This window comes from Vigna umbellata, chromosome 2 (assembly GCF_029865625.1).
Source record: "Vigna umbellata cultivar VRB3 chromosome 2, Vumbellata_1.0, whole genome shotgun sequence".
In the NCBI taxonomy this organism is placed as follows: Eukaryota; Viridiplantae; Streptophyta; class Magnoliopsida; order Fabales; family Fabaceae; genus Vigna; species Vigna umbellata.
In genome coordinates, this window is record NC_142166.1 from 8,638,337 (window position 1) to 8,663,084 (window position 24,748).

General features: G+C 31.1%; 1 protein-coding gene across 1 annotated transcript; it reads right to left on the reverse strand.

Annotated features, from left to right (window-relative positions):
- Positions 1-4,977: 4,977 nt before the first annotated feature.
- Positions 4,978-17,685, reverse strand: LOC124828503 (protein ENHANCED DISEASE RESISTANCE 2). Its single transcript, XM_047301810.2, has 22 exons — positions 17,254-17,685; positions 16,718-16,792; positions 16,532-16,585; positions 16,074-16,139; positions 14,418-14,476; positions 13,704-13,780; positions 13,449-13,565; positions 12,140-12,174; positions 11,695-11,795; positions 11,520-11,615; positions 9,319-9,383; positions 9,098-9,169; positions 8,680-8,853; positions 8,413-8,606; positions 8,245-8,311; positions 7,613-7,788; positions 7,405-7,506; positions 6,723-6,770; positions 6,092-6,235; positions 5,913-6,008; positions 5,555-5,656; positions 4,978-5,281 (listed from the first exon to the last, which is right to left on the reverse strand). Exons 1-22 carry the CDS (start codon positions 17,443-17,445, stop codon positions 5,189-5,191), a joined length of 2,205 nt encoding a protein of 734 aa, XP_047157766.1. The 5' UTR covers positions 17,446-17,685; the 3' UTR covers positions 4,978-5,188.
- Between the last annotated feature and the right edge of the window lie 7,063 nt (positions 17,686-24,748).

Sequence of the window (24,748 nt, forward strand, 5' to 3'; positions counted from 1 at the left end):
GATAATGTTGAACAATTAGAATGTCAAACTATTGAAGAAATTAGGATTGAATGGATGAAATACTTCTTGTAATGTAAAAATAAGTTCATATGTATCTTTTCTTTTATTATTTATTACGTATTATTATTGTCTTTATGATTTAGGACAAATTTTGGTAAAATTCATATATTAGATTTGAATTACTAATATGTTTGTCTAGAGCTGTATTTTGTTATTTTTAATGTAACAGGTCTGGTTTATTGCATTTATAAACAAAATCTTTTAAAAAAATAACACATATTAGATTAATATTATGACACTAATCGATTTAATAATCAATGGTGGCTTCTACTGCTTTGCAAAGCCATTGTCAATGGGTTTCACGCCTTGGAGCATACCGAAAGCCCCCAAGACTAAGACCTCCTGCTACTCCTCACAACATTGATCAATCATCTCTACATGAGAATGAAAGACCATTGGAGTTTCAGGATAACCCCCAAGACTGAGCTCCTGCATTCATTCTAAACATACTTGAAACTACACCAAGAATTCCACCTTGGAACTCACTTTCACAACTTTGAAACACTTTGAACCCATGTACGTACATCTCTTCACTTTTACATTGTATACTAATACATAAAACTACTGATCTTACATTACACAACTAGAAATAAAATTTTCACACGTAGGCAAGGAAAACAACTTTGAAACCCTCACCAACAGCTTCGGAAGGGCCCAAAACGACCTAAAGAACGTCCAAAACGGACGTCCAGAACCCTGAAAACCACCAAAAACTGGTGCAGTGGCGTCCAGTACGACAATTAATCGATTATCACATCTGATAATCGAAATGTAAAGACTCGTTCTTTTCCTTCTTTTTCTCTATCACTCTCCTTCCTGTCTTCTTCTTCTCTCATCACTTTCCATTTTTCTTCTTTCATTTCTCTGAAAACCCTAGGGTCATAGAAGGATGTGGGCTTGAGGGAAAATGAGTTGCAGGAGGAAACTCATTCTTCTTTGCGATGCAACTGTCTCCGTTCGAGGATGCGACGACAGTGGCGTTCAGATTGGTAGCCCTCAACGCCAGGATCACCTAGGCACTTCCTAATCGTCGAACAGACACCCCAAATGAGAGAAGATGTAGAGAGAAGGCAGAAAACTCTAGGTGAATAAGGTTATAGAGAGATAAAAGTGTTTTAACGGTGAATTCGCAAACGACATCATAACAGAAGAGGTTAAATTGACGTCGAATTAAAAAAAAAATCCGACGTTAACTTAACGTTGAATTTTGTTAATATAGGACGTTAATCAATTTTTTTTAATTAATTGTGATTCTTTTTTACAACTGTACGAAACCTGAAAAACAGAAAAACAACAAATTTCAGTTTTTGGTATATTATAAAGCAAGAACTATGAACGTAGTATCAACAACAAACAACAATAACCAACAAAAAAACAAGTTCAATCAAACAACAATAACAAACAAGTTCAACCAAACAACAATAACAAACAAGTTTAACAAAAAAAAATAACAAATAAGTTCTTCAAAATGAAAACGAAAACGAAAACTAACATTCAAAGGGTGAGTTCGTCGGAATAAAGTATCGTCACCGATAACAAAGAAAGCAAAATGCGCCTATGAAGAACAAAAGCACGAAAATAATCAGTCAAAACAAACGAAAATCATACATAAAATGCATTTGTATCAAATGAAAGAAATATTACATGTGATGATCGTCAAACTTGGTTCCACAAAAGTTTGAAAATAGAAGAGAGTGTCGCGTGCTAAGATAAAGTGAATGAATTTCAATCTTCTGCTCAAATTTTTATTGAATTCACTGACCTTTTGACCTCTCGTGCCGTTTAATAATTGCATTTATTTACAAAAATGTTACGATCATTTTTAACGTTAGTTATTCAGACGTGTAACGTTATACTTTATTTTTGTACTATAACTGATCTAATATTTGCTAACTTATTTTTAAAATTGATGCAAATATTAGATTGATCGATATCATAATCAATATAATAAGCTTTTTGGAAAAATATTGTTTTGACTTTTTCAACTAAAGATATAAGATCGGTTCTCCAAAACCGTTCTAATAACTAAACATATTAAATAAGTCATAAAACCGGTATAATATATATAAACATATTACATAAGAATATATTAAATCGATTCTATAATTGATTTAATACGTACTTTAAAACCAATATATATATATATATATATATATATATATATATATATATATATATATATATATATATATATATATATATATATATATATTTTCGCTGGTAACCTCATCATTATTCTTCCTTTTTCTAATTCTCAACTTTTTGTCATCATATTTTAGACAAGCTTTTAGAGTAAAGCATTCACTTACGATGGTAACAAATAAAATAATTATTAAAACAAATTCATGAGAAGGGATATGACACTAACCAATGGAGGAGCTTCAATCAATTGTTTTTGAAGATAATCAACAAATCGATATTTTCTTCACATTAAGATTCTCACAAATGCATTAGTTTTTGGGTTCGGTTTATCAACCTAATACTCGTTGTTAAAATGTTAATGTGATTATAATGAATAATATAATCTTGTTAATCTTGTTAATCTTGTGTAATGAAAAAAAACTTGGATCCTCTTCCAAGAAAGAAGTCAAAGCGTTTTTCTTTATAAATTTCATCAATAAATAAATGATTTAAGAGTTATTTGGTTTGACACAATTTCTTGAACCCTAATCTCAATTATAATACTACTTTAGTTTATTTAACTAAATTGTCTCAACTTTCTCACCAAAACATCTAGGTTGGGGTGAATAATCCTTACAGTGGTTATTGGGACAGTTTTATTAAATGTAATATCTGTTTTCTAAATCTTAAAATGTATAATTTCCATTTTTTTTATTTTTGTTTCTTCTTTAATATCTCATTGTACTTATGATTTTATTTTTGTTCATTCTTATAATATAGATATAAAAGAAATAAAGATTAGCAAGGCATAGAATTAAATTGTTCTTAAAACTTCTAAAAAATATTATGTACACTTCATACATGAACTGCCAAAGATATTCGAAGAGCTTAATTTTAAAAAATTTCCTTTGATTAATTCAAATGCAATAACACATAACATTAACAAAATAAGAAAATAAAAATTGTTCAATACTTTTGTATCAATCGATCAAATAACATATTACATTAAGTAGTTTCTTTATGCCGAACTTAAATAACATAATGCATACTAAAAAAGACTATGCAAAAAAAAATTACGATAAGTACGCATATTTTGAAAAGATGAGGTTTTATGATTAAAATCGTAGAAGAACATTTTGAAAAAGAAACACACTCAATGATGTAGCAGATGGTGCTGGGCACATTGGCTTCTACTAGTCAATTTTCCACCAAAACTTCAAGTCTTACCTAACTTTCTATGAGGAAAATAGAAATACTTTTCAGTTGGTGTTAAATTCCCCTTAATATTTTCCCCTGATTGGATGAAAAGTGATTTGAATAAAAGAAAAGAGAGGCACGCCACCTGAAAACTAGTTACGATAAGTATGATGCCTGTAAGAATAATAATGCACACAAGAAGATAAAAGAAGAGAATTTCATGGAAATTCCCAAAGAGAAACTGTGTAAAAGAGAGGCATAATACTAAGTGACCGTGTGGCCTAGGGCTGCACAATTACACACCTTTTAAGAAAGAACAAAAGTAGGATTCAGTTGGACTAGATTCCCACTAGGGTCAAAAGTCTTGCATCTGATTTGGTGCCCCCTTTCGTTTATCAAATCTCGTAAGTTTTCAGAAAAAGTTTAGATAATTGCCAGTTTTTTCCCCTTTTTCTTTTTCTTCATAAAGTGATAGATCGATAATCTTATAGAGCAAGCCAACATAAAGCATTTACTGTAACAACGTTAACTGCAATTAGGTCACTTTATCATGATCAATTATTGGCAACGTTAACCCGAATTAGGCGACTTTTAGGATGTTCAATTTCTCATAAAGTCCTGATACTGCCACTTTCTGTAGAAAAAAGAACAATCAATAGTTACAAGTTTACGTTGAGAGCTGCAAGAAATTGAAGCATATCTTTTTAGTAAGAGATTCTTGTTCTCAAGTTATCTTATATGTCTAGGAAAAGGAATGTTTATTAAAGATGAATTATATACACTTATAAAAGTTTAAAAGATTTGTGTCCATCTTAATCCAAAATCTCAAGATATTAGGTTTATGTTTTTTTTATACAATGTTTTCATACTTACATTATTTTCATCAAAAACTGAGTGTGATGATAGACCTGTCTCTCACACTCCATGGAAGGCTTTCTTGAAACTGGGGATACTAAGTTTAGCGTTATTATGGGGAAACTCGTGAATCTTTAGGTTGAAATATATAAATTACCCTAAAGTTGGGGAAGAAATTCTACGTCATTTAAAAACTGACTGAAAGAAATGTTACTAAATACCACATGTTTTAGCATCATATATAAAATCGAGTCTCATAACTTATATTAAATTATAAAGATTATCAACAGTAGAAATATGTAAATATATTAATTTTTTAACATCCATACCACTTGTTTTCAAGATTTTTCTACAACACAAGCAGAGCATGTGAAATAATTTCTTGAGTGTTTCGAACAGTGGGTCGAGAGTTATTCCTTCATATTTTTATACTATTTTTCTCTGTTTTATCTAGGGTTTCTTTTAAAATCTTTATTTCTAACTTCTTCAAGTTCGAATCGAGTGGATTACTTGTCAAAGACATACCCTATTAAAGACTTGGAGAAACAACACAAAATAAACTCTTAATTTTGTTTTTTTTTTTTAATTAGAAAGACGCGACTAATGTTAGAGTTATTTAGATATAATTAAGTGGTTTGTAGAATGTTAAGTGTTTGAACCTTGGAGTGAATCTGATTGAAAGAGTGGTAAATCTCATAACATAATGGAAGCAAAAAATTAGAAAATAGTAAAGAAGAAGCAGAATGGAAAAAACGGGGCAGTAAATTATGAAGGGGACGAAGCTTGGATAACAGGGAGACAGCCTGGAGAAAAGAAAAGGAAAAAACAAAATATGTATGCTGATACAGAAAATTCATCAGACTCACTTTTCATTTGAGTCTTGAGTGTAACTATAAACATTTGAACCATGTAAAAGAGACATGCTTAGAACATTTAATGCTTTTGGTTGAACACCTCAATCCTCCAACGGCACAGCAGATTCAGGTTTCAAGCGGTTTAATCGGACAGTTCCAAGTAAGTACTCTGGCAGCTCTGATTCTTCTTTTGCCTGCCAACATCACATCACTAAATATAAGAATTATGTTACATGTTAGATCGATCATAGACCAAACAAATTGATGGCTTGTTTTTTCCTCAGAGGTTTGTTATGTCACACGATCTCTTCCCGATATGTGGGATATATGGGACGTAGAATCTCACTTAGATTATTTCAAACAGAAATTACATAATTTCACATTTTCTATAAAATCATGAGTCTACTTGAAAGGAGCATGGAAAAATGGATAGTTTGACCATAATATTATGATCAAAAGGAACAAACCTCTATCAAAATTGCAAGGTCAACGACCAGGCTTGTGACATATCCCAGAACAAGGCCAATCACACTTCTAGCTACAGAAGATGATCCAATATCTACATCTATCTGCATAACACGGAAAACACTATCAAAGTAAAATCTACCCAACAGATTATGACAATGCCAGAGAAGTTACAAATTATTGCACACCGATTTCAACAGTGCAGAATTAGGTATTTCAATGATCGGCAAGCTTTAAGTTCAAACTTATTTACAGATGCAAAAGTTTCCACATGCAAAAGCCAGTAGTTGATCAGAAGTGGGCTTGAAATTTACAAAAGTAAATCCTACGAAGGTTGTTAAAGTGGTACTTCAGCTTTACCTCAAAAAAATTGTCTTGTTTAAAGTATTTACAAGTGACAGCTTTCCCCAGCAGGCAAGCTTTTGTTCCGACAGCTCGCTTGACCATCCAATATCCCTGTATTCATTCAAAACCATTGGCTGCCTGATGCCATCAAGCATAAAATAAGGACATATCAAACATCATTGACAATCACAAACCTCAACTATGCTTGGAATCAGTTTGAATCTTGTGTCACGAAACGCGTCATCCCCATCCAAAAACTTAGCCAATAGAGAATCTTTCTTTACAGGTCTGTCAGATGCATAATATAAAACCAAGCTGTAGTTTGGTTTAGCTGGAACCTGACATTGATGGCCAAAATAAAAATCTACCTTGATAAAGATCCATCACTATGAGCATATAATAAATTTCCGGTTTTGCATCAATTTTTATGTACATAGTTACATATATGTACTCTTTCAAGCATACAAAGATCTCTTCAGCCATTGCAATCTCACATTGATGAGCATCACCAGAGATTTGACTAACAGAAAGTTGAACATGTACAATATCCATGATTTCAACTCAAAATTTCAGCTACATAAAAAAAAAAAGACACATTTTAGATTTCGGCAATATTCAGTAAGTCAGCCAAGCTTCCAAAATCTGTTTCTCGGTCACATCATAGACGCGCATTCAACACTGTACATTTACCTCCATCCATGTTATAGGTTTACAACTGTAACATGCTTGCCATTCATTCATGCTAAAGGATGGCTTTTGTAATACTAACATGCTTATTAAACTTCACTTTGCATGTAAGATAGAGAATATCAATAATATCCTTACCTGTAGATTGAATACAAGGATAAATGGTAGACTTTTCCCAGCTTCCGACTGCAATTTAGAAATAAGGATTATGCAGTATATCGAGTTTTATATAAACAATTAAGAATCTCAAAAATGATCAGTATAAGGTTTCCAGAATAATAAGGTAACATCCATACATGATTTGGACCACAAGTTTTACTCTCACAGCAAGCACAGCATAAAAAAGATAACGAGCTAGAACATTAAATTTACGGAGTTACAGAAAAGGTATGACTGAAGAAAAGGTAATCTGGAACATGAATATGGCAACCCCTTGGAAAAAAATGATGCACAGAATCTGAAGGGGGGCACAACCATATTATATGTAATTGAAAAAAAACATGAAACTACAGAAAAATTAAGCTCACAAAACCTATTGTCAACAAATATATCTGACATTGAAGAGCTGAAGAATGATCTGTAAAATCTCCATTTAAATAAGGGTTGGATGAGGATCCATATCAGAGAAACACTACTAATGGGGAAACTAATATCCGTAAAGTCTAATGAGAAATTTAAAGCATGAGTTGATTAATGGTTTTAGAGAAAATCATCTCCTTAAATCAACATGTCTAATCCAAATTGATCATATTTTCTCCAACCTTAATTCATAAAAATCAACAAGAATTTTAAAGTTACAATCTTATAATGTAAACTTTACCTGAACCAAATTTCTATGATGCAGTGCAATTCTGTCTGCAGCTTTGTCAACTTTTAACCAATCTACTGCTATGAGCTTGAGAAGAGGATCTCCTCCAACTACCTGAATGAAAAATTAAGTTCTTTGCCAGAATGTTACATGTTCCATAGCCTAAAATCTAAACATTTAGTTCTTTGAAAAAATTAAGTTTGAATTACCAATAACTCACCTTAGAATTATCTTTCAGATAGTTCTTTCCTCTAATCATAAACCCTTCACCACCAGGACAAGTCCAACAGTCTGTATCCTTGTCATCCTCACCTCTGCGCAATGAGCCGTGCATGCCACTCACATCAATTGTGATACAACTTGCATCCGGATCTAATTCTTTGCTTGCATTTGGAGCTGCAACCAGAATGACAGCTTTTTAGACTAAAATTTTGAATGGTAAAAAGGAATGAAAAAGATAATTAAGAAATTAAGAGCCTCAGGTGACTTTAATCATCCTTGTCTTCTGTAATTCGTATCTATATCCTAATCTATCATTTTTCTTCTTTCAAGGTGACAAGGACACATGAATAGAAGAGCTAAAAAGGACTGCAGTAAGATCCATTTTTGGTTCAGTTATAGTTGAAAGTATCAAACGAAGATAAGAGGACAATGCTTAATGGTGACTCCAGCATCTGTTGGAATTCAATAGCATATAATAGTTGGTTAAATTCTCTAAAGTATGTGCTCTCATAGTGCCCTTTTTTGCAGGAATCGGATGCAGAACTCAATGTAATTTTTCAAGTTGGAAAAAAGCAGTTGCTGTTTTTAAAAATTGAATAGTGTAAACAAATAACAAGATACAAGGCTGACCTGCACCTCGCTTCACAGCCAAGTTTGACATGGCCCAAGAAACATTCTTTAATTTGACTTTGTGCTCCTGAGAAATTGGGTAAGGATTAAATTACATAACTTAACAGACAAAGTATGTTTTGTATTGAAATTTGAATTATAGTTGATACGCAGATTGAAGAAGGAAACCTGATCAGACCCTTTATCGTCATCAGTATCATCATCTGACGATGACTCGGCAGCGATTGCATCATAAAACTCATCTTGTATGTCATCTGCAAAGTCAGAACTGGTGAGAGAGGGATGGGAGCTATGCGAACGAACAGCATTAGAGGCATATTGGTGGAGGAGTGCTGGATTGGCTCCAATATATTCCTTTAGACCTGTCATTATTTAACATGAGAGTATTCAGTGTCACAGCATAGAACATCCAAGAAAAAGTTGAATTTACTTCACCTGCGACTTGGCACAACAACGCATATGGGACGCTCTTCTCAAATTTTGTGCACTGTTGGCTGTTCTTCCAGCGATACCAGGATGCTGAGTTTATTTCTAAAGTGTGGGACACTAAACATCGTGGTCTGTCAGATCCCATAGGTGTGTTTAAATTTCTGATTTCCCACGTAGATGCTGCGCCCACAACAAAATACATTCAAAAATCAGTATCATCATGTCTTCACTCATAATTCGACACTAAGACCTGCCACGTGAGATAATTTTCTTCATGATATTTATGTTTCTTTTTGTTTCTAGTTTATGTCTTCATTTTACACAACAGAGGATCCCTTGTAATCCAAAATCTTAGAAATTAACTTCCTTTTTTTATTGAATTTCTTATTTTTGAAAAAAGAAATATGTCAATAAAACATCTTACGATTAATTTTTGTTCGTCGATATCCTGATCTTGGAGGCTTTTTTTTATGAATAGATGGAAATTGCAAGATAGCTGCATCGAGAAAACATAAATACGTAAGCACTAAAGTTTTGGTAAGAAATGGATGTTATGCTTTAAGCAGAGAAACTTAAGTTTTAGGGAGTTATTTTAGTAGAGAAATTTTCATCAGAAAAATTAAAGTGAAATAAAAATATTCTCACTGTATGTTCCATCTTGTGCCCGAAACCATTGCCTGGAGAAGATAAAATCCCGCTTTGAATGCCACCTGGAGAAGGTTTAAGAGCAAATTTACGGATAGAAATTTTTAAAAGTAAAACATGGATTCATATCACAACAAAATTTGCTACCAATTCACAAATGCAAATACAATGGAACATGTATAAAGTTCAATCAGTTAGTCACATTGATAGACCATGTAAATCTTAGTTAAAATATGCGTTTAATACAATAAATACTGGAACATTTCTTTTTTAGTATAATAAGTAAAAAAAAACATTCTTTATATAATAAGTTTAATTTTATTAGTTTTCCTTCAACTTCGTTAAAAATTCAGCTAATTGAATACATGGAAGTACTTTACCAAAATTCACGCGTCTTTACTACGTAAAAACTAACATTAATCATTATTATACATTTATTTTGTAAATTTAAAATTCTGTTTGATGGGGGTACAGGGAGAAATTTGACAGGGGTGCACGAAGAAATATCCCCATTAAGTGTGATCCATATTTGTTTATCTACTCACAGCAGTGTTGTGGTTTGCAGTATAATTGTGTATGTAAGTAATCATATCATTGTCACTTAAACCATTCTCAGTCAATTTAGTCTCTTGTTTCAAAACTTGAGCTATAATTTTCCTTTGAAAATCTTCGTGTTCTTGATTATTTTTTGGGTATTGAAATTAAAAATCAGTTAGACTGTTCTCATTCAAAGCATATACATTTGAAATCTTCTATCTTAGCCAACCCTATATCTCTTCTCCCACGGTTGGTGGCTACAAATAATCCAAAGATGGCTCAGATTCCATTCTTGATGACACCCAATAAAGGTATGCGATTGGTGCTTTTCGATATGCAAGTCTCAAATTAGCTACTCTAAAAATAATGTTTGTTAATTAATGTGCTATCTTATGGAGCATCCTTGGGAAGGTACCAAAAGTGACTATTTTTACCTTCATGTCCTTCATCATTTTCACAACCTTCTCTTCCACAATAGAACACCATTGTAAAGGACTTGGCAATCTCAATTTCCACCCTTTGTCAAGGTAGAAAAGAAAGAGTCACCTTTTAAGGTTTTTTTCTTAGAAATGCATTCAAATGCATTCAAAGGTTGAATTCAAATCAAAACAAAAAAGTAAAATAACACCATATGCAACTTGTTAAACTTCCCTTTTATTTCTTCAAATGAATCAACTTCAAGTGAAATGAATTGTCTAATGACAAATTAACCAAATTATAATTGAATCAAGATGTTTGGACTACTACAATCCTATGTAGAAAAAGTTACTATCAACATTGAATTTGAAGGTTTTTCAATTTTTTCATAATTGATTAGGCTTTAGTAACTTATGAAATCACATGGATAAATATGATTGAAAGTGTGATGTTAATCACAATGCATTGCAATTGAAATTATGGATACGAATATTTTTTAAGACTTTAGCCACACTGGCAACATGTGATGATGGATAAGTGAGGCTTATGCACATGTGAAACTAAGATTGAACGAGACATTGTAATTGTGGAAAATGAATTAGGTTGAACATAGTCAAACCTAAAACTATAGACACCAAATAGGTTAGGTAATTATTTATATAACACACACCATTGTATTTATCTTTACAAAAGTGAGACATGATAGTATAACATAATAAATATTAATCAAGTCCAAATGACATATACAAGTAATTGAGCTAATTTAAGCATTTTTTTCATGTGTTAAATGTTCTAAATCTAGTAAATTGTACAAGGTGAAACATTGTTGTGTCGCCTATAATATAACAATTTTGGTTTGGAGATTTTGTAAAAAGGTCATTCAAGGTATCCCTTAAGGGAATATATCATACGATATATTGTCATGTGACAAAGGGATAAAGGAAAACTGCGAAGAAAATTAGAGAAAATTATTAAACGATATCTAATAGGAAATATATGAGAAATTGATTTCTTATTATTAAAGTCCAATTTCATTATGTGATTCACCAGCTAACATCATATAATGGGATGACACTCTTGTTGTTATGTTATTATTTACTAAGTTATCAAGTATACATTAGTTATTGGATGAAATAAGAGCTTAATATGATCATATCATTTTCTATTTTTGGCTTATCCTATACATTTTTATCTTGACCAACAAATGATGGTTCAAAGTTATGAAAATGTTAACATCCATTAATTACCGAGTTAGATACTTAGGATCATATGTTCCATAAACAACATCATAATGTCCATCATAAGTCTCTACCAACTCTAAGTCACCCATCAACATATCCCACCTGAAACAAGTAATTATAAGAAATAATAAGTTAACCAATATGTTATCAAGACTCTAAACATTTTTTATAGTTAACTTACTCATATCTTTTTTGTCGCTCAGTGTTTAAAAACACTTCAAACACACTATCTGCAGGCGCATCAATAACACCAACCGACTTCACAAGGGCGCCCTTACCACTCTACACAACATATAAAGAGAATGTCAAAAAAATTTCAAAGACAGAACAAACATATATATTGTTAAAAAGTGGACTTTAAGTCTCTCAATAGTTGGTGACACAATAGGCCAAACAAACAAGAAATCTCGTTAGGCCTTAACGCATGACTTTGATATCATGTTAAGAAATAAACTTTAAGCTTAACTCAACCCCACAACACCAATTTGTGAGGTATGATTTACACCAACTTATATACTATAAAATCGTCTTATATGTAATTAATGTGAAACTTCCAATAAATATAAATATAAATTATAAGCATCAATTTACCCATAAGTCCAAAAACCTTATGTGTATATACATACCTTGTGATCGGAAACATCCTCAAAGATTCTAATGCCTGAGACCACAAAGAAAAATATTTAGAATGATAAGGATATATCTAACTATAAGTTTTTCAATTATGACAATTAAAAAACATATATGATCAAGAACATTATTTTTATTTATGTTTAATAATATGAAAGGCAGATGAAACCCAAAGAAAATGCCTATAGAGCACTCCTTAGAGAAAAGATAAATTTCAAATGGAGATATATATTTTGTTATATTTGTTCCATTCAAAACAAAATACAAAAATGGATCAATCAGTTTATACATGATCCAAGAGAACAACATTTACTAGCTGAAACAAAATCCTTCAACATTTGTAAACAAGTCTAAGAAGGGGATTGTTGTTTAAGAAAATCAGAAAGTTAAATATGAAAGTGTATAATGATGAGATTTATTTAAGATTTGTTACTAACAGGAGGTTAACCTTATAATATTGCATGTTCTTATATAGAAAATTGGTGACTTGGATTAATATGGAATAAAATGTAACTGTAAGCTAAGAGGTGTGTATTATTATAGATAAAAAATCATCTTGAATGATCAAAAGTAAAAAGTGAAGAACCTATTGTGATAATAAATAAGCTATTAGTATTATTTACAATCAAGTTTAACATGATAAAACCAAACACATAGAGATATACTAAGGTTTCAATAAATAAAAACTAGATAATAACCTTATCGGTATCTTCTATGGCCCATCCGAACTTAAATTTGTTTACAAAAGACTTTCCAGTAAAATAATTGTATAATCTTACATTCAAATTAGAAATAATAGACAGTCACTCACCAGCTTGAAAGTGAATGTTGAGTTATTAAGAAATATTTTGTTAAAATACAAGTAGATATTAACAATCAATTTGATTATTGTATTTGAAATATTGTAGGAATTCCAAAATATTATTGTAATTATTACTCCAAAGTAGTGTGTGCATATATCCTCTTGCACTTATTTTTCCCTCTCATACTTTTCAAATGAGATAATGAAAGAAGAAAATATATACCTTCCACAACACTTTGATAAAATTAGATACTTTTGGTGATTTATGTTAGTCATCTGTCTTTTTTTCTAAAAGGATTTTATCCTCAACACTATTTGTACTTCTCTAGTTTCCTTTTCTCTACAATAAGTATCTTCTTATATAAAAAAGCAAATACAACCTTTACATATCTAAGATAGAAATGAGCATTTGTTAAGTTTAATAAGAATTAGGAAAAAGGTACTGAAGGAACAGATACTGATGTGCATTGGCTGCAAAATTGTGTATGGTAGAAGAAAAGTACCCGACATAGTACGAACACATTTCCATTGATGTATATCAAATACATCTCCAGTTTCCCCTTCAAAGCCATCTGAATTACCAAAAAACTTTGACGATAGACGTAAAAGTGTCTCTGGACCTTTAGAATGAAACACCAAAAGTAATATTGATTAATACACAAAGTATAACGATATGTCTAAGTTAAAAATCTATTAGCATATTAAGACCAAAAAGCCCCCTGATGAATTAATAGATTAAACATTTTGAATAATTTTACCTTGGCCAATTTTTTTAAGCTTCTTCAACCCAGAGGCATATCGTTTCAGTTTATGTCGATTTCCTTGTAGATCGATCCTTACATACGAATAAGAGAATGATGTGTTAGTTTACAATAAGTTATCCAATAAAAAGATGGCTTTTAAGACGGGCAATTTGATAATGATATCAAGGATTACATAGATCTTTCATTACTCTAAAGACATAAAAATATTAGTAAAATTTTAAGGGAAGGCATATTCTTTGCAAAATTTATCAAAAAGTCACTATTTCTAGGGGAAGGCGTAAAATTTTAGGGGAGCCAATGACACTTCATGCCCAGCTTCTTCTTACACCTCCTTAATTTCAATTTGCACTCCCATCAAGTTTTATATTCCTTAGTGTACAATTTAGAATAATAATCTTTTTTGTATTCTCGATTGTATATTTTTAGACTGAATATTGTAAACTGTGTACTTCACTAGTTGTTTTAAGATGATTTCAAATATAAGAAGTATTGATTGTTAATTTAGATATTTAGTAATGATGTTCATGTATAATTCTGCATAACATATATTTGTGTTGTAGTATCTATTACTGTGTCTAGTGTGAGTGTTAAAGTCAGAGTCAGAGCACGTGTTTCATAAATTATAAATAGAGATTGTTCAACAAATGGTAATCTATGATAAATTTGCTAAAGTGAGTTCCAAGTGAAGTAAAAAAAACACACACATACTCCATTTCGTGCATTAGTTTATCTCTGTCATTACTTTCTGTTAATAGATCATGCTCTGCCTGCAAAAGAGGTTATGTTAAATAAATTCAAAATAACCATATCATGTTAAATATAGGGATAGTCCTATATTCTTTATATATAATGAAAGCCTAAGTTGTTTCAAATTTCTATCAGATAACCCATAGTTGTTCAAATACAATTAGGAAGAGGAATGTTTGCATATAAATAAGAAAAGTGTTGTAAATAGAATTAAATATCCTAGCATATTTAGAGTACATTTGTATTTATGTGGATAGATTTTTTTTTTCCTACTATCCCTTTATATTTGGATTTAGTGTTGTATTTTTTTCATCTAAAACCTAGTTTCCAAATTCATACGATTCTTTTTATGTAACAAATTCCATTCAAAATATACAACGAATACTGTCTTTGAAGGACCTGATTGGATTCTTTTTGCCAATGGGCAAGCTTTTTTGTACATTCTTTTTGTTTTACTACTTTCTTATCACCTTTCAACCTAAATGTACACTTAAAACTCTTTACAATCTTTTACGTGTTAATTACCAAGAATTTTATTAGTATAAGGACGTTTACACAAGATTATAATTCTTATTTTGATTTCTTTATTAACCATTGTTTTGTCAAATCTATGGAATCTAATGACATTCTTCTTTATGGATGTGTTGGAGGTGATGGCTTATATCAGTTTTCATGTCTCCCTTTTATTCCTAAACATTTTTTTATTCATTCTATTAACTCTTATAACAATGCTACAACTTCCAATAATTTATTCTTGCAATCTTATACTAATACATCCTTATATAAATCTTATACATTTTTCTCTTGCAAAATTGTAATATACCATATTCTACTAAAAGTTCTGTCGTTTTGTTCTGTTTGTTGCATGGGCAAGGCCCATGAACTTTCTTCTCAAGCTTCTTTAATTGTCTATCAATCTTAAAGTGGCTTGTAGGGACATTCACCTGTTTCTTCTTCTACTATTTTTTTTCTTACTACATATAATTTTTTATACCTACTCTCATCTTACTACGATATATTTTCTTAAACAAGAATTTGAAGCTCTTTTTGTTTTTATATAGCTTAAATCTATGGTAGCAAAAAATAGCTCCAATTACTTTGGAAATGGAAAAGATCTTCGATGCAAGAAGACAATAACAGAAGACAATAACAGGGTTGATCCATATCATTTTGACTTGATTTTAGTTTCTCTATTTTTTTAAGAAAATTGAGTGGGTTCTTTTTCATGCAAATTGATTTTAAAAGAAATTTGACAATGAATCTGAGCCTATATCTTATCTTGGTAGTAATTTTTAGAGTGTGGTTCATATATTTAGTGGGAAAGTTTGCTTAATATCAATTGGTTTTAAAACAAAATATGACATCAAATGAAAGCCTAAAACTCATTTGATAATTATTTATAAATAATGATAGGATGACACATTTTTATATTTATTTAATATAAGTATAAGATTAAAATAGTTATAAAAGAATAAGTTTTTATATTTTTTTAAGAAAGAAAAAAAAGTAAAAAGTAAAATAGGATAATATCAAATAGATGTAAAAAAATTGTGTGTCAACGTGTCATTTTTCTTATCTATTTACATTAAAAAGCAAACTTATGTTATTTTAACATACCTGTTGCCTGGCATGAAGAAAGGCTTCCATCCATCTCTGGGCTTCCTCAGCTGTGGCACAAGCAATCTTGACAAAAATTTATGTAAAAAACTCACTTCTATACTGAATAAAATAAGAAAAAAAGAAACACAGAGCACCCATGATAGAAAATACTAGCATATAAACAACATAAAACCAATGAGAGTAAAGAAACTAAAAGTAATATTTTTTAATAAAGTATTACTTCTAAATATCACCAGTATAATGAATCAATACAAAAGCATAAAGTATATAATATATTTATTGATGTTACGTATAAAATTTTCCTTTTAAAACTTAGTAACCGAGCGTAGGAACAAATATTAAGAAGATACCATAAACTCTTTATCAAGTGTTACACCACCTTAAAACATGTATATGGCACAACTTTCTATCAACAACAATTAAAAAGAAAAAAGCTCAGAAATATTATAACTTACTTCTCCTTTTCTACCCTCCTCTTGACGACTGTAGAATCGTACTACATAAAGATCCTGGAGAAGGAAATAAAACATATTTAGTTAGGTGTCATCAACTGTACAAGGTAGAAGAGTATATATACCATCTACTAAATGCAAAATCAGTAAATTTGGTAAATACAAGAAATTAAAAAATTAGTGTTTTACCCCATTGTTGACCTTCCGACATCCTAGATCCTCGACCACTAGTGTGGCACCTATGACTCCCTGTCGGATGGGTTTCTGAACAAAGGATTTAATGTGATATATCTAAGCAATACAAAAGCTACAAATGCAATATTACTGAACAAAAGAAAAACAGTATGCTCACCAGTGATTACAACTCACATTAAAAATCAAATTAAATAAGGTAAACCCTAAAAGTATTCAAACATTGCGTTAAAAAATATACACTTAGGACATCGGAAGATGTTTAAAAAAAACACAAACTGTTATAGATGTAGAAAATCATGAATTTTTAACTAGTAAAAAAGTATTTTCGAAATCAAAACTTATATTGGCATTCTTCATATTTAAAATTAGTAAGCTCCGAAGAAATGCATATAAAGACAGATATAATATATATGAGAATTTGAGCCTAAAATATATAATTGAAATTAAATGCACTAAAATAAATAGAAAGTGATGATATTGTTATATGGATTGAGATTTAAAAAAGAAAGAGGGAAGGAGAAGAGAGATACAATGTCAGGGTTCTGGTGAGGATCACGCTTGTACATGGCAACGCACTTGCCTCTGACCAAGAGGAATCGGAGGTGGCAGTACTCGCGGCCGACGGAATTGACGCCAACGTGATAAACCCAACCAAAGTATTGGAATATTCCTTTCTCTTCGCCGCCGCGCTCAGAGCCTTCTCCACTGGACGACGCCTCCATCTTCTTCTTCCTGTGTTGTTCTGCGTCTTCTTCGATTGAATTGAATGAGATCACATTGCAATGGAAGGATATGCGAGGTAATGCACTCACTCACCCTCTTCGCCTTATTTTTTTCTCCCAAACGTTTGGTTCTTGTCCAGCCTTCTCTAATATACGTTCCCTGTTTGCACACGTAGATCTATCACCTGGGTCCCACTTCTTTTCTCTTTTCTTTCTTTCTTTTTTCATTCACTTTTTTTTTGTAATTTTATTTTTTCTTTTCGCTATTTTTGTGTTTTCTTTTCCCTTCTCAATCAAATCTAGTATACTTTTCGTTCCATGAAATATTACATTTTTTTTACTCTAAATTCATTTCGACTTTTGTTTTTGAAATTTTAAAATATTGATTCGACTATTCCTCATCTTTCTCTGTTACATAAGTATTATATAAAAGATAAAAGTAAAATAATTACAAACATCATAAAAATATTTTATGTGTATATAAACTCATGTTCATTTAAAAATAATTTTTAAAACATTAATGAAAAATAAATAAATATTGATATTTGATAATATTTCAATTATTTTTTACATTGTTTTTTTAATTTTAATTAATTTTTTAATATATTGATAGAAATTCTAATAGATCACTTGAAAAAAATGACAGGAAATAATTACTAAAGTAATAATATTTGAATTTAAACATATATTTTTCATCTTATTTTGGAGACCTTGTAACATCCCAGATTATATAGAAGCATATAAGATAGTAAGTCCACATTTAAATAAAAGAGAACAGTTATAGTAGACTGTAAACAAAGTAGTTAACCTTACCGTCATCCCAAAATGAGGTATAATTTAAAACTTAAGCGCAAGTAGAGTGTTTCAAAAGGATAGGAATCACCGGAAAAATCCTTAACAACTAAATAGTAATTCAAAATACAAGAAATACTAAGAGAGTCCTAAGGAGACTAAGGCGCAGCATCGCCTTCCTCCAAAGCCTGCTCCAGAGGCACCTCATCCATCTCTACTCACATCCAAGTGGATGATCATTGTAAAAGAAAACATACCCAAACAAACATAAACACACAAGCAAGGGTGAGCTAGATATAAAAATCATGTTATAACAATCATAGGCAACTTGCAAGTAAAGACGGATATACTATACTATGCAAACATGACTTATGACACTTAAACTTGACTCGTCCGGACTTAGAATGATTGTCGAGCTATGACGGGTTATGCACTCGTGGTGGCTTCTACTGCTTTGCAAAGCCATTGCCAATGGGTTTCACCCTACCACACTCACGAGGTTAGTCCGTTATCACTCACCTTGGGCCATATTGGAAGCACCCAAGACTAGGACCTCCTGCTACTCCTCACCACATGGATCAATCCTCTCTACTTCAGAATGAAAGACCATTGGAGCATCAGGAAAACTCCCAAGACTGAGCTACTATGCAAATCATTATAAACACACTGAAAGGGCACCACCATGTATCCCCTTGGAGGATCATGGAATTACGTCCAATACTAATACTTTCTACTTTAACACCCACATGTTAATGCATACATAAACCCTTAAAGCAACGGGAACAATTAAGTAAAATAGCATACTGGCATAAATAGGAATATAGGCCGAACAGAAAACAACAACCCATAATGGGCAAGACCGAACACCCTGTGAATGGTGGAGACCGAACGGTATCTCACTTCCCAAAGCACAGGACCGAACAGTCCATAAATGGTAAGGTTGAAGAGTGACCGAACATTATTCGGGACCGCTCATTAAGAGAGACCAAACACTACCTGAGATCGAACGCTACTTAAGAGACCATCCACTAAGACCGAACGCTACCAAGACCACCCACTAAGATCGTACGCTACTTAAGAGACAGAACTCTCCTTAAGAGACCGAACGCTCAATGAGACAGAGCATTAAGGTCGAACTCTACTTAAGACCGAGCACTAAGACAAAACGCTATTACGACCGAACGCTCAACGAGACAGAGCACTAAGGCCGAACTCCACTTAAGACCGAGCACTAAGACAGAACGCTATTACGACCGAACGCTCAACGAGAGAGAGCACTAAGGCCGAACTCCACTTAAGACCGAGCACTAAGACAGAACGCTATTACGATCGAACGCTCAACAAGACAGAGCACTAAGGCCGAACTCCACTTAAGACCGAGCACTAAGACAGAACGCTATTACGACCGAACGCTCAACAAGACAGAGCACTAAGGCCGAACTCCACTTAAGATCGAGCACTAAGACAGAACGCTATTACGACCGAACGCTCAACGAGACAGAGCACTAAGGCCGAACTCCACTTAAGACCGAGCACTAAGACAGAATGCTATTACGACCGAACGCTAAGACCGAACGCTCAACGAGACAGAGCACTAAGGCCGAACTCCACTTAAGATCGAGCACTAAGACAGAACGTTATTACGACTGAACGCTAAGACCGAACACTCAACGAGACAGAGCACTAAGACCGAACTGTTATCAGTTACGAAACTGCATAATTCTGCAGAATTTCTGCAGAATTATGAACAAAACCTAACCCAACCATTCCTAACCATTTTTACTAACTTCTAACACCCTTAATTCTGGTTTTATACTTAACTAAACTCATCTAAATGATTCTGAACATTCCTACTACCCTTATAAAGTGATTAAGATCAAGTTTTGTCTTTTGAAACATCAATTTCCACAACTTAAGGACCCAATTTCGATTTCACCACTTCTAACATGTTCTAGTCCATTTTTATGATCCTAAAAAGTCACAAATGACTTGCCTAAGATGTCCCAACAGCCCAAATGTGCCCAGAACCCCCACTTCCCCAAAACCACTACCTCACTTCCTCTCAAGTGACCCCAAAACACTACCAGTTTACTCAAAATAGTGCATACATCAAACATATCAAACTCAAATATCACCTCAGCCCAACCAAATCCACAGTTACAAATTTCCAGCATACAGTTCATACAGCAAATCTCAAAAACACAATTTCAACCCAAACAACATAGTTACACAGAGATCAGCACATTTGCACATTTCATAATAATAAACTTTAAGAAAACCTAGCTCCCCTTACCTTGAAACTTCTTTGCTCAACTCTAAGACCCGCAGCTCTAGTACCCTACACGCGAATAATCTAGACAGCACCCTACACCCCGCAATGCGGTGATCAAGAACAACTCTTATAACTAGAATGAACGGAGGAAAACGTAAAGGAGGGTACACTAGGCACATGCAACTTGCCCTAGGTCCCAAACAACGTAGAACATTGAAGAGCTACTTACCCACTGAAGAATGAAAATCTATTCGGATGGTTGCGAAGGTCTCTACGCCACAGTTACTTCAGCACCACCTAATCCAACATGCAACGACCACTAAATGTGAGGGAAAGGTAGAGAAAAGGCAGAGGGAAATGGAGGAACAAACTTTTTAGAGAGAGTGGGAAGCTGAGATAATGAACTCAGATATGAAAAAGTCCCTCCTAAGGTTATAGTGCTCTTAGTGTTATGGGTCTGGCTGCTTCAACATAAGGTCCAACTGTCTTATATTTTAAGCCCTTACCGACCTAATAATATTTTATTGAACTAATCAAACTTTTGAAAGATAATCAAACTTATTTTAACAAAACAAAAAATTTTCAAATAAAATAAAAATAGAAAAATAACATAAAATAAAGGAAATATACTACTTAGTAAATGAAAATTTACACGAATGAATTGAAATTTAGGATCCATTGAAAAGTAAAAAATAAATAAATATATTAAAAAAGAATAGAGATAATAAAATTTGAAAGATACACATTTTGAACATAACTGTATAAAGAAAAAAAATCACTGGTGAAAAAGTTCTACTTTATACCGACAAATAAAATTAATTTTTATCCAATCATTGCAAAACAAAAATTACACTAATAATTTTGTGAATAGATATTATATTGGTTGTGAAAAATCAAGCATATTATATTCGTTGTTCCTAATTGTGATGAGTAGATATTACAACAATGTGATTAACCGATGTGAAACGACCATATTATATCATCTTAAGATACAAACCGTTGTAATTGTTTTTTAATTGAATTTTACATAAGTACTTTACACAACAGATGCAATAATGTCCTTTTAAGACTCATCTACAAATGTGTTTTAACTTTGTGGGCATCTCCATTTTCGAATGGGAGTTGTTAAGTAATTTATCTTTTATATCGTTATAGTTTACTGTGAGTTGTCAAGAACCGTCGCAGTTCTCCATCATTAAATCATCGTTACAACACTTATATTTAGATATTTATATATTTTAAATTTTTATACGTATTGAAAACTACTATTAGTTATGTTTGAAATGTTGTATTATTTAGAAAAAATATTGTTTAATTAGTTTAATTTTTTTATTAATTATGGTTAATTTACATATAATTTAGTCTTTCAAAATTTTAATATACTTATGTAAACACTAATGTTTAAACATAATTTAAGTATTTATTAAACTAGACCAACATTGAATTTTAATTTTTCCCAATTTGGTATAAATGGTTGTTATGTATTTGTAATTGCATATTGACAACACATAAATCACATTCTTCTATTAAAAAAAACACGTTACATGTTACATCTATTTTTAGAAACAATTAATAATATATATATATATATATATATATATATATATATATATATATATATATATATATATATATATATATATATATATATATAGGGGTTTGCTAACGCGTACGCCTGTTTTTCAGTTGGTACATTTTAGCAATGTGTACCGGGTTTTAGTAGACAAAAATATCCTTATATATCATGTATTCTAAGTTTTAAGGTTAAGGGTATTTTAATAATACTCACATCTCTCATTCGTCTCAACCCTTTTTCTTTCCTCTTTCTCACTCCAATCTTTTCTCTGTCATCCCTGTAGCCCAATTGAAAAAATCAGAAACACTTGTTGTTAAACAATCTTACAAAAAAAATGATTTTATAATGAGTTTTCATCTTATAATTTTTGTCTTATCTAATTTTATCCAATTTTCACAAGCATAAAGGAATTGGTAATTGACCTGGAAAAAATCAGAAATATTCGATGTTAAACAATTTCTTACAAAAAATGATTTTATAATGAGTTTTTATTTTATAATTTTTGTCTTATCTAATTTTATCCAATTTTGACAAGCATAAAGGAATTGGTAATTGATCTGGAAAAAATCAGAAATACTCGCTGTTAAACAATTTCTTACAAAAAATGATTTTATAATGAGTTTTTATTTTATAATTTTGTCTTATCTAATTTTATCTAATTTTCACAAGCATAATGACATCAAAGGAATTGGTAGTTGTTAAACAATTTCTTACAAAAAATGACTTTATAATAAGTTTTCATTTTATAATTTTTGTCGTATATAATTTTATCTAATTTTCACAAGCACAATGACATCCGAAAGAATTGGTAATTGGCCTGGAGGATTTTTTTAGAGATGATGATTCAACAAATACAGATGATGAAATTAGAGAGGTAGTGAAGATGGTGAAATTGAAGAGATCTTGAATGAACCTTTGTCTTGAAGGTGAATATGTCAATGACTCAACTCTTTGCAAAGGAAAATTTTTTAAAGAGATGTGTTTCTGATTTTTTTCAATTGGGGCTACAATAGGGATGACAGAGAAAAGGTTGGAGTGAGAGAGATGAAAGAGAAAGGATTGAGAGAATGAGAGAGGTGAGTAAGGGTTTGGGGTTTTTTTTTTTTTTTAAGTGTTGAGAATGAAAATTATTAAAATACCCTTAACCTTAAAACTTGGAATCCATAATATATAAGGGTATTTTTGTCTACTAAATCCGGTACACATTGCTAAAATGTATCAACTGAAAAACAGGCGTACGTGCGTTAGCAAATCCCATATATATATATATATATATATATATATATATATATATTACATCCCTAAAAACCAATGTAATATATTTTTCAACAAACGTTTAATTGATTTACATATACACATATTATATAAACTTTTATTATAAGTATTGTAATATTTATCTATATTAAACCGATGTAAAAAATATCAAACTTAATATATTTGTGGTATCTACGTCGATCTAAAAGTCGATGTAAATAATCATAAATAATCGACATAAAATATTTTTTTAATTGTTAATGTACAATCAAAACTTGTAACGATAGGAAAAAATTGTAAATGATAATTCTAACTTTAGTGATTCTTAGTCCCAGTTATATTCAAATAAAAAAAAACAGAAAACAACATAGCTTAAATCTTTGAACTATTGAAAATATAAATTAAAACGTAAAATATTAAGAACTGTTATTTGATAATAAAAAAAAATCATAAAATTGACTAAACAGGAAAATATGATTGTCCATGATGTTGTGATTTGTGTCTATTGTAGAGGAAGAACTTTTTGATTTTGTCGGTGAATCTAAACCTGTAACAAGAAATTGTACAAGAAAAAGAAATATATATTACAACTTAGAAGGTACAAAATACATAAATTAAACAAAAAAGCAATTTATCAAAATAGTACAAAATTAAATGCATGTATAAAATTATTATATAGTTGAGAAAAATACAGAAAAACAAATCTCAATTTCAGGTGTTGAGCATAACGTTACATTGATATTTATCAAGTTTTCTTTAGAGACGCAACATATCTTGCTTCATCTAATAACAATAAAGATGTTTATTTTTCATTAAAATAAAAATAAACTAAGTTTATGAAAAGTAATAATAATAAACATGTAAGTATATTTTAAGAGAATAAATTAGTTCCTTTTACATTAATAATGTATATTAATGAATTAGTTAATTGTAAATCAATTCACTCTTATTTTGTAATATATAATTTTATATATATGTGTATGCGCGTGTGTGTATGTATTCAATGACTCACTTGATTTCTACAAATAATTATAACTTTTTTATTTTTAGAAACGTGTTGGTAATCGAGAAGAATGTTTAGGAACCAGCATTATAACTTCAACTTTAATATAATGTGAGACTTTTCAGTATTTTATTTTAAGTACGTTCTAAGTAAAATTGATTCGTACGAAAAAAATTGACAAACTCTTACTTAAAATTTACCTAATTTATTTTCTTCTTATGTTGCGTCCAAACAAGGAGTTAATTGATTCCAAGTACCACGAAGTATAATAGTGAAATGGGCAACGAAATCATCGTTCCAAATATAACCCTGCGAATTTTGAGAATTCCCTTAAGAATATGTTATAATTTGTTGTATTCATAATAGTTTTTTTGAATAATTATAAATTTGAAACATATATACACAC